The sequence below is a fragment of the Rhinatrema bivittatum genome, chromosome 3, assembly GCF_901001135.1.
Source record: "Rhinatrema bivittatum chromosome 3, aRhiBiv1.1, whole genome shotgun sequence".
NCBI lineage: Eukaryota > Metazoa > Chordata > Amphibia > Gymnophiona > Rhinatrematidae > Rhinatrema > Rhinatrema bivittatum.
Genome location: NC_042617.1, coordinates 520097270 through 520110541, shown reverse-complemented (window position 1 = coordinate 520110541; position 13272 = coordinate 520097270). Strand labels below are relative to the sequence as shown.

The 13272-nt window shown below is 46.0% G+C and overlaps 1 protein-coding gene across 1 annotated transcript in view; it reads left to right on the top strand.

Moving 5' to 3' along the window:
- Positions 1–13272, top strand: part of SCARA3 (scavenger receptor class A member 3) — a 71286-nt gene that overhangs the window by 24054 nt on the left and 33960 nt on the right. Inside the window, exon 4 of the mRNA XM_029596231.1 lies at positions 3748–3846. Coding sequence (XP_029452091.1) covers positions 3748–3846 — 99 coding nt within the window. The remainder of the gene's footprint in view (positions 1–3747; positions 3847–13272) is intronic.

Here is a 13272-nt window from a genome sequence, read left to right as displayed (position 1 = left end):
GCATGGCCCTTAGGCGCACAGCTTTTGGTAGCACGCCAGTGGCTGCACACCGCTGCCTTGGAGTTTAAATACTTTCTGTGGGCAGGCAGTGATGTTGTTGCAGGAGCGATGCTGAAACAGGATTTTCCTGGGGCTTCCAAAAATCAGTCCTCTGGTCCAACCGACCTGCAGGTGAGCGACAATTCTCTCGCAATAAGACTTCCAGCCTCGCACTGCTGCCTTGGAGTTTAAATACTCTCAGCGGGCAGGCAGTGATGATGTCATAACACACTAAGCTGATGATTTCAATGGATTATCTCCTAAGATAATTAGATCTTTTTCCTGGGTGGTAACTCCTAATATGGAACCTAACATTGTGAAACTACAGCATCATCCCTATATGCATCACTTTGCACTTGTCCACATTAAATTTCATCTGTCATTTGGATGCCCGAAGTGCCGGACTTCTCCAAAGGGGTGGGCTGGGGGGGGGGCAGAGTCTGGATGGGGCAGGGGCGAGCTGGGACAGCACCTTAATTGGAGCGGACTGGGAGGGAACTGGGGAGGCCCGATTGCGTCGCCGCACATATTTTTTCGAAAATTCCCCCCCTGCGCACGCCAGCTCCACATGCGCGCACGGCCATCAAATTTTATAACATGCGCATGCGGCGCACACATTTTTTAAAATCGCACATCCATGTACGCATGCGCTGCTTTTAAAATCGACATCACAGGAAGTGCTAGTACCGTGAGTGTTGAATTACCCCAGGGCCAGCACATGAGGAGGAGCTGCGGGATGGGCTTCGTCTTCTGCTCTGGCCTCCTCCTTCTTTTGCCACTGGTGGGATGGAGTCTACTGGCGGCTGCACGGGCCTCCTGCTTCTTCCGCCGCCGGTGAGATGGGATCCACTGGTGGCCACATGGGCTTCCTGCTTCTTCTGCCGCCAGTGGGATAGAGTCCACCAGCAGCTGCATGGGCATCTTGCTTCTTCCACCGCTGTTAGGATTGGATCCACCAGTGGTAGCAGGGCCTCTCGCTGCTCTGGCCTCCTCCTTCTTTTGCCACTGGTGGGATGGAGCCCACTGGCGGCTGCACGGGCCTTCTGCTTCTTCCGCCACTGGTGAGATGGGATCCACTGGTGGCCACATGGGCTTCCTGCTTCTTCTGCTGCCAGTGGAATAGAGTCCACCAGGAGCTGCACTGGCATCTTGCTTCTTCCACCGCTGTTAGGATCGGGTCCACCAGTGGTAGCAGGGCCTCTTGCTGCTCTTGCCTCCGCCTCCCTGGATGTACCACCATGTGCAATTGCACGGTTTACACACCTGGTGGCGCTGGGCCTGAGATGTATACACATTGAGATCAGTATTCAAATCTAAACATTTAGATGGCTAACTTGGAGTTAGATAGATAACTTGGATAACATGGAGTTAGATGGATAACTTGTAAGTTAGACGAATAACTTGCAATTTAGTTTTGTTAACTTATTTATTTATTTTATTTTAAATATTTTTAGGCCATACCATCCCAAGTTCTGGGCAGCTTACAAGAATTTCATACATCAATGGTTCCCAACCTGGGGTACGTGGACCCATGAGGTCCGCGAGACCATCCCTGGGGGTCCTCCAGAAGGGATACAAGAAAGTTTAGCTAGGGAGAAAATGAGTGGGCTGCTGCTATTTATGATTAGCTGAGCTGCTGCCACAAGTTAGGAGCGTGATAGTTGAGTCTATTATGATCCTGAAAACCTCTCCCCACATTGCTGTAGATTAAGAGGAGGGACAGAGAGGGACCATTCACACCCATTAGAAGCCTCAAAGCATATTGCCGCATGTTTAGCTGAGGCGGAGAATAAAGGCACCAATTGTAAATCCCACTGCTACACTTCATGAGGATATGGAGAAGACAGGGACCGACTGTGGCTGTCAGAACCTTTTCAGCCTCTGCTGTACACTGAGGAAAGCTGGATTATCACATTGGTGAGAAACATTTCCTACTACTGCCACATGCTCTGTCACTGGCTTGAGAGAGAGAGAGGAGATCTGTACCAAAATAGAGAATAGAATGGCTCAAAGGAAGAAAGGAGGAAATGGGACTGGGGTTGACGGCATGAGTGAAAGACAGAGCGAAGAAGGAATGAGACAGGAATGAAGAAATGGAGGATAAAGAGGGGATCAGGAAACCATGATTGATGTGGTTAAGGGGAATGAGAATGGATGACAGCCTTTCAGGGGAGAGAAGGATCCCCGGGAATCATGCTGGTCAGAGGTAGAGAGGGAAAGATGACCTCCAAAGATCATGGAGGAGGGAGGAACATAAGAACATAAGAAATTGCCATACTGGGTCAGACCAAGGGTCCATCAAGCCCAGCATCCTGTTTCCAACAGTGGCCAATCCAGGCCATAAGACCCTGGCAATTACCCAAACACTAAGAAGATCCCATGCTACTGATGCAATTAATAGCAGTGGCTATTCCCTAAGTAAAATTGATTAATAGCCATTAATGGACTTCTCCAACAACCAGGTTTGGATATGACATTAAACACAAACATTATTTAGGGGGACACATAGACATTCATGGAGCCTTCTTCCCTTTGAAAAGCAGGCTGTTTTGATTTTTCTAAAATATAAATTATTTTGAGACTATCATTTCCTGTATATGTTTGTAAGAATCATAAAAGAAAATAAAGGATAAAATAAAAGCTGGCTAAAAGGGGTCGATTTTCAGGAAGGGTAAGTTTCCCTGCCACTGAATGCAAAAGTACCTGTGCTGTGAAGAGCATGCAGACTTTTACCTGCGAGGGGGAGGAAAGGAGCAGGGCTAAGTTGGGGGAGGAAAAGTCCATGCTTTCCCCTGCCAGCCTGAGTTTTCACAAGGAATCTCCGCCAGCAATTTCCTTTTGAAAAGTAGATTCCAAGTCTGCAGGTCCCAGTGCTGATTTGCTGCCAGGTCATCCCGATTTGCCTGCCGGGAACTTTTTTTGAACGTGCTGCCTTTTCCGCCTTGCAGCTGGATTGGAAGGTGGAATGGCCTCAGCCTTCGATTATGAGGCTTTGGAAATTGTTTCCCCGCCCCTAGATAATTCAGTTTAGATCAAAGTTTTATACGTTATGAATGATTCTGGAGTGCGTATCTTCATTTCTGTTGTTATGACATGCAAAATTGAAGAGAAGTGCTTGCGTGTGTGTGTGGGGGGGTCCCTGAAAATGTTTTGAAGCTGAAAAGGGGTGAAAAAAAAGAAGAAATGGCAGTCGGATTTGGCCATCTCAGAAATGTTGGCGCACTAGGCGGCCGATTGCTGTATCCGACCGTCGCTTCTCCTTCTTCTTCCTTGGGAATTGTCTGCAGCATTTCTCAGAAGAAGCGGCAGTCGGTTTCAGACTGTAATTACCTAAGAAGAATACAACTGAAGACGGGAATCGCTTGTAAAGGTGGCCTCCGATTTCAGTGCTCTAGTGAAGACTGCAACAGTAACGTCGTTTTAGTGGAGATGGTGGTAGATGTTGAGGAAGGAGTAACATTGAAGCCCCTATTCACGCTTTCTTGTATGAGAATGGAGTTTTAACATTGAGCATTGCCAGTGGATTGTGTTATGAGATGAATGTATGTGGCAGGCTGTGTGAGTGTTGAGGTTGATTGGTCATAGTTTCCAATGCTTTTTTCATTTCATGTGCTTTATTTATTTGTAAGAATAGTGATGTGTGTATATTGAGATATATATTTACATTTGTTATACTCTATCATATTCACCCCTGTCATGCTTATACAGTTTTTAAGAAGATTGATTCCATAACTGATGACATCAGTAAAGCTCAGTCCCATTATGAGGAGAAGATCACTTCAGTTCAGCAGGACGTCCAAGAGCTGGGTGAGTGTTATTCTTAAGGCAGGCACTGGAAGAGGGATGGGTGTACTGAGGGTCATCGGTAGGGTCTGCTTCCAGTTCAGATCAGTTCAGTCACAATGACCTGCTTTGCCAGACCCGAACAAGACTGACCTGATGGAAATCTGGTTCTTCACAGATTCTTCCCAACTGAGACAGAATCAAAGTTTGATCTTTCATTTCTGAAAAAAATAAAATAAAATTCATGAACTTCAGAATAGATTGCAATATGGGGATTTTGATTGGAGCCAGACCAGGTTCAAAAGGAATTTTGGTTCTGCTGTGTTTAACTTCAATCTTCCTCCTCCACCATACCCAACAGCCTTCCAAACTCACTCACCAATGCCTAGTTCATTAGATTTCTGCATGATGCTGCCAGATTCTGAATTTGAATCCTTTAGGCCTCAGATGCCTTATACATGCTAGAAAAGCCTAATTAAAATGGTGACATATTTATTGAAATATAATCTGTGGTTGCATGTTTGGAGTCAAGTACCATAGTCCAACATAGGCTTCTATAAACCACGCTGAGCTCTGCTCTGTTTTCAACTTTGCTTTACAAAGGATGTTTGGCTATTGTCCATATTTATTCTTTTGAATTTGTCAGCTGCGAATACTTCTTACCAAGAGTCTCTTTGTTCTGCTCTGTGTGAACTTGACCTAGTTGGTTCTGGCCTTTCTTTCTTTCTTGCCCTAATTCCATGCCTCTTGGCATGACACCCCGTCCTCTTTTCCCTTTCATAGCTGAAGTGTCTTTTAGAGGTCAGTCTTCAGTGCTCTCCTTACTTCCCCATGCGCTTGCTTTAGGACGAGCTCTACCCAAACCTCTCATCACTGCAGATTCTGCCTTCCACTGCTTGGATTCACTTGTTTTCACATCTCATCTCTTTCTGCTCCCTTCTTCGTCCACTTCTTTCTCTGCCTGGCCTACTAGACTAGATTTTCAAAGCCACTTACACACATAAGACACAGGTTTATACGTGCAAATAGCTGTTATAAAAGTACATGTTATAAAAGCCCAGATGTGCACATGCTTTTATGCATACTGGGGAGAAGCATTCTGGGGGTGGGGGGTGTGAATTGTGAATTTGGCACATAAGTTAACCTATACAAGTTAATGCCCTCAGTAGAGCAGGTGTAACTTTGGGTGACTTATTTTGTGTGCACACCAAGCCAGTTATCTGCTAATTTTCAAAACCAACTTATGAATCTAAGTTCACTTTGAAAATTTGGGGTAAAGTCTGCATGTAATAGGTATGTACAGACTTCACCTGAACTCACACAGGTATAAAATCACCTTCCTTGTAGGCTACATTTTCAAAATTGTGCATGGAAGTTAGATGTTTAAAATCTGCATTTACATGCCTACTGCCATACGTTAAAGTCTAAAAATAATAATTAGCATATTGTATGCATCTGTAAAGATGGATTCCCAAACATTTAGCTGTCTATATTTAAAAAATAATATTTATAGAATGTTACGCGCGCCGGCTGCGGCAGACCCGCGGCTCAGCCCCCTCACCTCTTTGAAAGGAATCCAGCATCTGGTCCCTCGTCCCTGGCGGCTGTGGGCCTGAGGATCCTTACCAGGGTCGGAGGTGGGGGTGGGAGATGCGTTTGCTTCCGGTCTATTCACTAGCAGGTTGGGTCATCCCTCTGGGTTGTTTTCATGGTAGGAGCCTTGTGAAAGCCTGTACACCACCTGGACTCAGGGAATAGGGAACTTTGTTTCTGGGGCTGTGCAGGTTAGGGAAGATCTGCCGTCCAAACTCTCAATGATGACAGCGGTGACAGTGAGCTGCTGCTGCAAGGAGGAACTCCAGTGTTAATCTTGTTTGAAAGGGAAAAGGACATTGGGGCAGGGTAAGTCACCTGCATCCAGGGATCCCTCCCATCCGGGATCCAGAGGAGAGACTGAACTGAGAAAGAATATAAAAGATCCTGAAGATCTGCTAAGCATGATAAAAAGAATTATAAAGATCACGGAGGACACCCATCCGGAGTCTTCACCCCCTGGGGAGAGAGAGATTTGAACTCTCTGTGCAGAGTCAGGGATTTTTACATTGTTACCAGTCTGGAAGGGGTCTCCCTCCCAACTAAGGGATACTCTGCCCACCTGGGAACTCTGTTATCCAATCCCTGGAGGCTACAAATTTCTTTGACCCTGGTATAAGATATTCCTGCACAGATAGAGGAAAAGGGCTGTAAAGAAAACAAGGAAGCCTGTGGTGCTGGAATTATATTTAACGTGCCATTATTCATCAGTATTAAATAGTTAGGACTTTAATTTGGACTATAACCCAGTGAGTCCAGTGTGGCTCTTTGGGCCCACAGCACACACAGTGAAGAAAGTTACCCCTCTCCCAGGGACAACAATAAGGAGTCAGTCACCCCTAGCACTTGGGCTCAGAAAGTAAATATTTCCCCCCATAAAAAGACTTCCTGGGGAAAGAGTCAAAAGGAAAAGCTAATCAGGTGTCTCAAAGAACTACAAATAGGTTTATGGCGCCATCAGAGTGTGACAGACTTCCTGAGGTGGAGTTACATACCTTAGAGAAGAAATATATCCAGAGAACGAATATCAATCACATTAATGCATCTTAACAAAGGAAATAATATATAATTAACCTAAAGGAAATTAAAGTCCAAAAAAGGGGAGGAACCTGATCAAAACAAGAAGTAAAAGGTAACAGAGAAAAGTACTTGGCCACAATGTAGGAAAAGGCAAAAATGAAGACTACACTCCCAACCATCGAGGCGGGGTATTAAGAGATGTTTCCCTCTATTCCACAAACGTCCTTAACTGATCAGGATCATAGAAGGAAAAGCCATTACCCTCAATTTGAACAACACATCTTGCAGGAAATTTTACAAAAAAAACCTGCCCAAGGATAACAAGTGCTGCCAAAGATTCAAGAGGAATCTGCACTTAGCTAGGGTCTCCTTAGTAAGGTCAGGGAAACCCCGAGCTTGTCACCATAAAACATGCAATCCTTATTACAATAAAAGAACCTCAGCGCCCAGTCTCTGTTCAGCTCTAACGCAAATATAACCAGCAAAGTAGCTCGTGAAGTCACTTCTGAAGAGGACTCTAACAATGCAGTGAGTCAGTTCCAAACTATCCACTGGGAGACGACAGGAGATCTTGAGGACTTTCCCACCCCCGCCCTTCAATTGTAAGAGGGTACATAACAGAGCCTTGAGTTTGGTGGAAAAGCCTCCCCAGGGGTATTTCAAAATTTCTACGAAGTACTCCTTCAACATTTCAATTAGTAAACGAAATGAACGTATTTCCCTTGCTTGCCCCTATCTAGCATTAGACACAGCTTTGAACTTTGGCATACGACTGCATACCTTGGAAAATTTCACGCTGTGTGTCCATCTCATTCTTCTTCAGACCTCTACTGTTCCATCTCCCTGCCTGCCTCATTCCCGTGAAACCCGCTCCCTTCCTCCATCTGCTCTGCACGTTCCTTACCAGTCTCACATTATACAAGTGCCTATTTTCCATGGCCTAGGGCCAATCCAAAGCAGCTCAGCTTTCCTTTCCCCCTGAACGCTCACTCTTGCCTGGTTTCTCTCCTTAGTTCTATGCGTTTGAATGTCTTTGTCGTACTGAGTCCTAAACTTTGTCTAGCACCTAATACAAATGTACTAAACAAAAACACAATTGTTATTATCATCAATCATAATCATTTACGTAGTTTTAAAAAAGTAGTATATATTATATTATACATATAGGTCAAAATAAAAACAAAGAAAGCAGAGGAGCCTAAATATCTAAAACCGAGAAAAGGACTGGCATGGGGAATAGGGATTTGCTGTTGTTTTAAAATAACATGAAAACATCAGTGACATTTGTTATATCATTTTGTATTGTTTCCCATCTGCAATATGACAGAAAATTAGCAAAATATTGTTTTCTTGCTTACGTCGCTGTAGTGTGCACTAAAGCGTTTTATCATGTACTTTTTTTTTACTATGTACATATATTTGCAAATAGTGTTTGCTAAAACATTTTATCATGCACTATTTGCAAAAGTACATGCATCATAAAAAAACAGTGTGCATTGCAAAGCAAAATATAGCAAAGAATGAAACAAACAAAACAAAGGGAGAAACAAAATGAAACGAATGGGAAATGAAACAAACAAAAAAATAAATGAAATGTTTTTCCTTGTACACCCTTAGTGGGGGAATTATAGATTAGTTAACTAGACAAATATTAGACTCTACCATTAAGGGAAACCTATCAAAACATTTACAGAGCACTGAAGATATTGTAGATGTGCTATGTGGGTTTAGGGCAAAGAGTCCAAGTCAAATAAGGCAAATTCATTTTTTTTTCAGAGCTAACAGCTAAAAAAGCAGTAGAATAGTAGAGATTCAACTGACTTTTGCAAAGACCTTTAACATAATGCCACACATGATGCATTAAAGAAAACTGCACAACTGGAAATAGGCCAAAAATATAGAAAGGGCTTGGAAAGTACTTGGTTAGTTGATAGAATGCAGTGGGATCCCCTCCTCTTTCTGATGTTACCGGATGAATAACTTACACAGGAAGAGGAAAGGTAACAAATTTTGCATGGGATGCTAAATTCAGTGATGGCAAATAATCCAATAGATATTGAAAAGCTGCAGGGGGATTTAAATAAACTAGGGAAATGGGCAATTTAGGTGGCAAATATGCCGGGTGATTCATCAAGCTGTATTAGGGCTCTAATGCACACTATATCACATATAAGGGTAAAACTTTTAAACCCCGGCACGCGTAAATCCCGGGGTTTGGTGCGTGGCCAGGTCTTATGTGCGCCGGGTGAATTATCAAACGGGCCCAGCCACGCGCATAAACCCCGGTACGCAATTAAATGCCGGGGCCTGTAAAGGGGGCGGTCTGGGTGGGGAGGGGTGGGGCTGGAGGCGGCTGGTAAAGCAGCCATTTGCTGCTGGGTCGGGGAAGCATGCGCCGGCAGTTGGCCGGCGCGCAGAAGTTGCTTTTGCTCGAACGGAGCAGTAAGCAAAAAGATTAAAAAAAAAATTGAAGGTAGGCTTCAGGATTTAGAGGGTGGGGAGGAGAGAGGAAGTGGGAGGGAGTATGGGTAGCGGAGTAGGGAAGTTCTCTCCCAGTCCCCTCCTTAATTGGAGCAGACTGGGAGGGAACTTGGAGAGGCCCGATCTCGTCGCTGCGCGTAGCTTTCTAAATTTAGGCCCCCCCCTGCACGCACATGAGCGCATGGATTATAAAATCTGGCGCGCATGTACTCACAGCCCCTGGATTTTATAACCATGCGCCCGCCAGTATGCGCAGGTTATAAAATCGGCGCGTCCCTGTGTGCATACCAGGAAGCGAGTGCACGTGGACGTGCAAGCGCACCTTTAAAAATCTACCCCCATAATGCGCAATATTTTGCATCTCCCTGCCCAGATACCCTCCCCTATTACAATGACCTTCTTTACATGCGATTTGCAGGCATGAATAATGCAAATGCATGCAAAGAATGTCATTACTAGTCAATTTGATGCAAATATTTTATTGTGACTGACCAAGAAGGTGTTCAGCCAAGATAAAACATCAACACTTTATTGAAAAGCATTAGTGTGTGGCGGGAGGCCCGGGACCCTAACACAGGTCCCGAGGCTCCCACCACTCATTGAAATCAGCAGAAAAGTTTTTCAAAAACTCAGCCAATAGGGGAGGTTGAGCGGGGGTCAGCGATGACCACTGTCTCAACATGAGGCAACTGGTTGAGGCAGCCCTGACTCCTCCAAAAAGAGAATAGGTCAAAGTATGTGCACGCAGCAATGGTGGCGCCCTTCCCCCCAAGCAAACAGTAATTTTCAGACCCCAGCACTCCTTCCCATACCCACCCCGCCCCGAAGTGCCTGCATCAAACCCCTCACCCTTGCCCCCTCCAGAAATCCATCCTTCCACTACCCTGCCATCTAGAAGCAACCCCCCCCAAAAAACAAATAGCAGGAACCCCCACACCCCAGAGCCCCCTCAGAACCCCCTTACCTTCAAATAAATCCCATGTCGGGGCTGGGTGCACCCTCACACTCAACGCGTTTGGTGCCATTTTCCAAAATGGTGCCAACCTGACCTTGCCCCAGGCCAGGTGCATCCTCTTATCCAGCCTCAACACTGGATCTATAGAGGGGTCAGGCTGGAGGGAAGGTGGGGGGGTCCTGCTGTTTTTTGGGGAGTGGATGATTTGCCTCCGGGGGCCAGAGGGTGGGGGGGGGTTTGTCACTGGGAGGGCCAGGGATGGGGGTTTGATGTAGACACTTTGGGGGGAGTGGGTATGGGAAGGGGTGCCAGGGCCTGATAATTATTGTTTGTTGAGTGGGAGAAGGGAGCCGCTGTGCTCATACTTTGACCTATTTTTCTCTTTTTAGGGGAGTCAGGGCCGCCTCAATGCGGTGGCCCCAGGTTGAGACAGGGGTCAGCTATGACACCCACTCAACCTCCCGGTTTGGCCATGAGGGTTTTTTTTTTGGGGGGGGGGGGGTCAGAAGTCCTTTAAGATGATGGTGGTCCCATGAGGTTGGGGCCACCTTTGCATTAAAGGGCCGCTCGCCATGTTCCTTTGTTTCGTGGTGTTTGGCCATGATACAAAAGAACACACCAAACAGCCACTATGCGTTTTGGGGGAGGGGCCCCACTATCGTGGCTATTAGAGATATGAATCAGAACCGGAACTGGTTCAGATTCCGGTTCCGATTCACATGTGGGGTTTTTTTCATTGGGCCCGATTGCGGTTTTGTTTATCAGCTGCGCCCGAGCCGATAAACAAAAAACCCACCCGACCCTTTAAAACTAATACCGTAGCTTCCCCCACCCTCCCGACCCCCCAAAAATCTTTTTACAGGTACCTGGTGGTCCAGTGGGGGTCCCTGGAGCAATCTCCCACTTCCGGGCCGTCGGCTGCCACTAATCAAAATGGTGCCGATGGCCCTTTGCCCTTACTATGTCACAGGGGCTACCGGTGCCATTGGTCAGCCCCTGTCACATGGTAGGAGCACACGATGGCGCCATTTTGATTAGTGGCAGCTGACGGCCCGGGAGCGGGAGATCGCTCCCGGGACCCCCAATGGACCACCAGGTACCTGTAAAACGTTTTTGGGGGGTTCGGGAGGGTGGGGGAAGCTAAGGGATTAGTTTTAAAGGGTCGGGGTGGGTTTAGGGGTTATTTTTGTGTGCCGTTTTTCCCACCCTCCCCCAAAACGATAAGAGAACCCCCACGATCAATATCGTGGGGTTTTCCTATTGTTTTGGGGGAGCCCCCGATTTCTGATGATTTTGAAAATATCGTCCGATATTTTCAATCGTCCGAAGCCCGATTCACATCCCTAGTGGCTATACCCCCTTTGATAGTAGGACCCTTCCTGCGAAAATACGTCACGGCATTAGGGATGTGAATCGTTTTAGGACGATTAAAATTATCGTCCGATAATTTTAATATCGTCTTAAACCGTTATGGAACACAATACAATAGAGATTCTAACGATTTATCGTTATAAATCGTTAGAATCGTGAGCCGGCACACTAAAACCCCCTAAAACCCACCCCCGACCCTTTAAATTAAATCCCCCACCCTCCCGAACCCCCCCCAAATGACTTAAATAACCTGCGGGTCCAGCGGCGGTCCGGAACGGCAGCGGTCTGGAACGGGCTCCTGCTCCTGAATCTTGTTGTCTTCAGCCGGCGCCATTTTCCAAAATGGCGCCGAAAAATGGCGGCGGCCATAGACGAACACGATTGGACGGCAGGAGGTCCTTCCGGACCCCCGCTGGACTTTTGGCAAGTCTCGTGGGGGTCAGGAGGCCCCCCACAAGCTGGCCAAAAGTTCCTGGAGGTCCAGCGGGGGTCAGGGAGCGATTTCCCGCCGCAAATCGTTTTCGTACGGAAAATGGCGCCGGCAGGAGATCGACTGCAGGAGGTCGTTCAGCGAGGCGCCGGAACCCTCGCTGAACGACCTCCTGCAGTCGATCTCCTGCCGGCGCCATTTTCCGTACGAAAACGATTCGCGGCGGGAAATCGCTCCCTGACCCCCGCTGGACCTCCAGGAACTTTTGGCCAGCTTGTGGGGGGCCTCCTGACCCCCACGAGACTTGCCAAAAGTCCAGCGGGGGTCCGGAAGGACCTCCTGCCGTCCAATCGTGTTCGTCTATGGCCGCCGCCATTTTTCGGCGCCATTTTGGAAAATGGCGCCGGCTGAAGACAACAAGATTCAGGAGCAGGAGCCCGTTCCGGACCGCTGCCGTTCCGGACCGCCGCTGGACCCGCAGGTTATTTAACTCATTTGGGGGGGGGTTCGGGAGGGTGGGGGATTTAATTTAAAGGGTCGGGGGTGGGTTTTAGGGGGTTTTAATGTGCCGGTTTTGCGATTTTTAGATTTTTAGATTTTTCACGATTTTTCACGATATTTTACCCCCCCAAACGGCAACAATACGATTCCCTCCCCCTCCCAGCCGAAATCGATCGTTAAGACGATCGAGGACACGATTCACATCCCTACACGGCATGATGAATCTAGGGGACGATTTGCTGTCAAATGTAAGGATAAGCCCCTAAAAAAAATTTGGTAACCATTCTGTTTATAAATTTGGAGAGAATATTGTTCAACTGTTCTATGTAAAGCCCACTACTCTTTTTGGGCATTTAAAAGTTGTATGTAAACCGGATTGATTTGTAGTTCCTACAAGAACTTCGGTCTATAAAAATTAAAAATAAATAAATAAATAAATATTTTTGGGATATGCACCTCAGAAAAAGACTTACATGTCCAGATAGGTAATAAATGACTTACACCAAAATAGTGTCATTTGCTTTCCAATAAAACATCAAGCAGCTCTGCATGCTGAAAAAGAGTGATTTAGTGGCAGCAGATGGTTTTATTACTGTATAAAACTTTGTTAAACCCTCATCTGGAATATGGAAAATACTTTTGCTGTCTCAGTACTGAAAGGGTTGGGACAGAGAGAGAGTTCAAAGAACAACAACAAAGCACATAAGCATGATGGAATATTTATCATATCAGAGGAAGCTAAATTCAGTTGGCATGTTCCCTTGGAGAAAAGGGACTAGGCTATAATTAGGATAGTATTTAAGAAGTCCATATGTATATTTATGCAGGTCATGCTTCAGAACAGATGGAAATGATAGGACTAGGGAGTAGTAAGTACTTAGTAGTGGTTGCCATGTTAGTCCACTTAAATGCACAGAAATAAATGCAAAAATATATATATCAGATGATACCTTTTTTACTGTACTAAATTAGTCCAATTAAAAGGCATCACCTAATTTGTTTTCTTGCTTTTATTTATTAACATTTATTTCTATGCAGGTCTAGGGAGGGAATGTTAAATGTGATACATATAGCCCAGAAGTTGAGATATGGAGTAAGA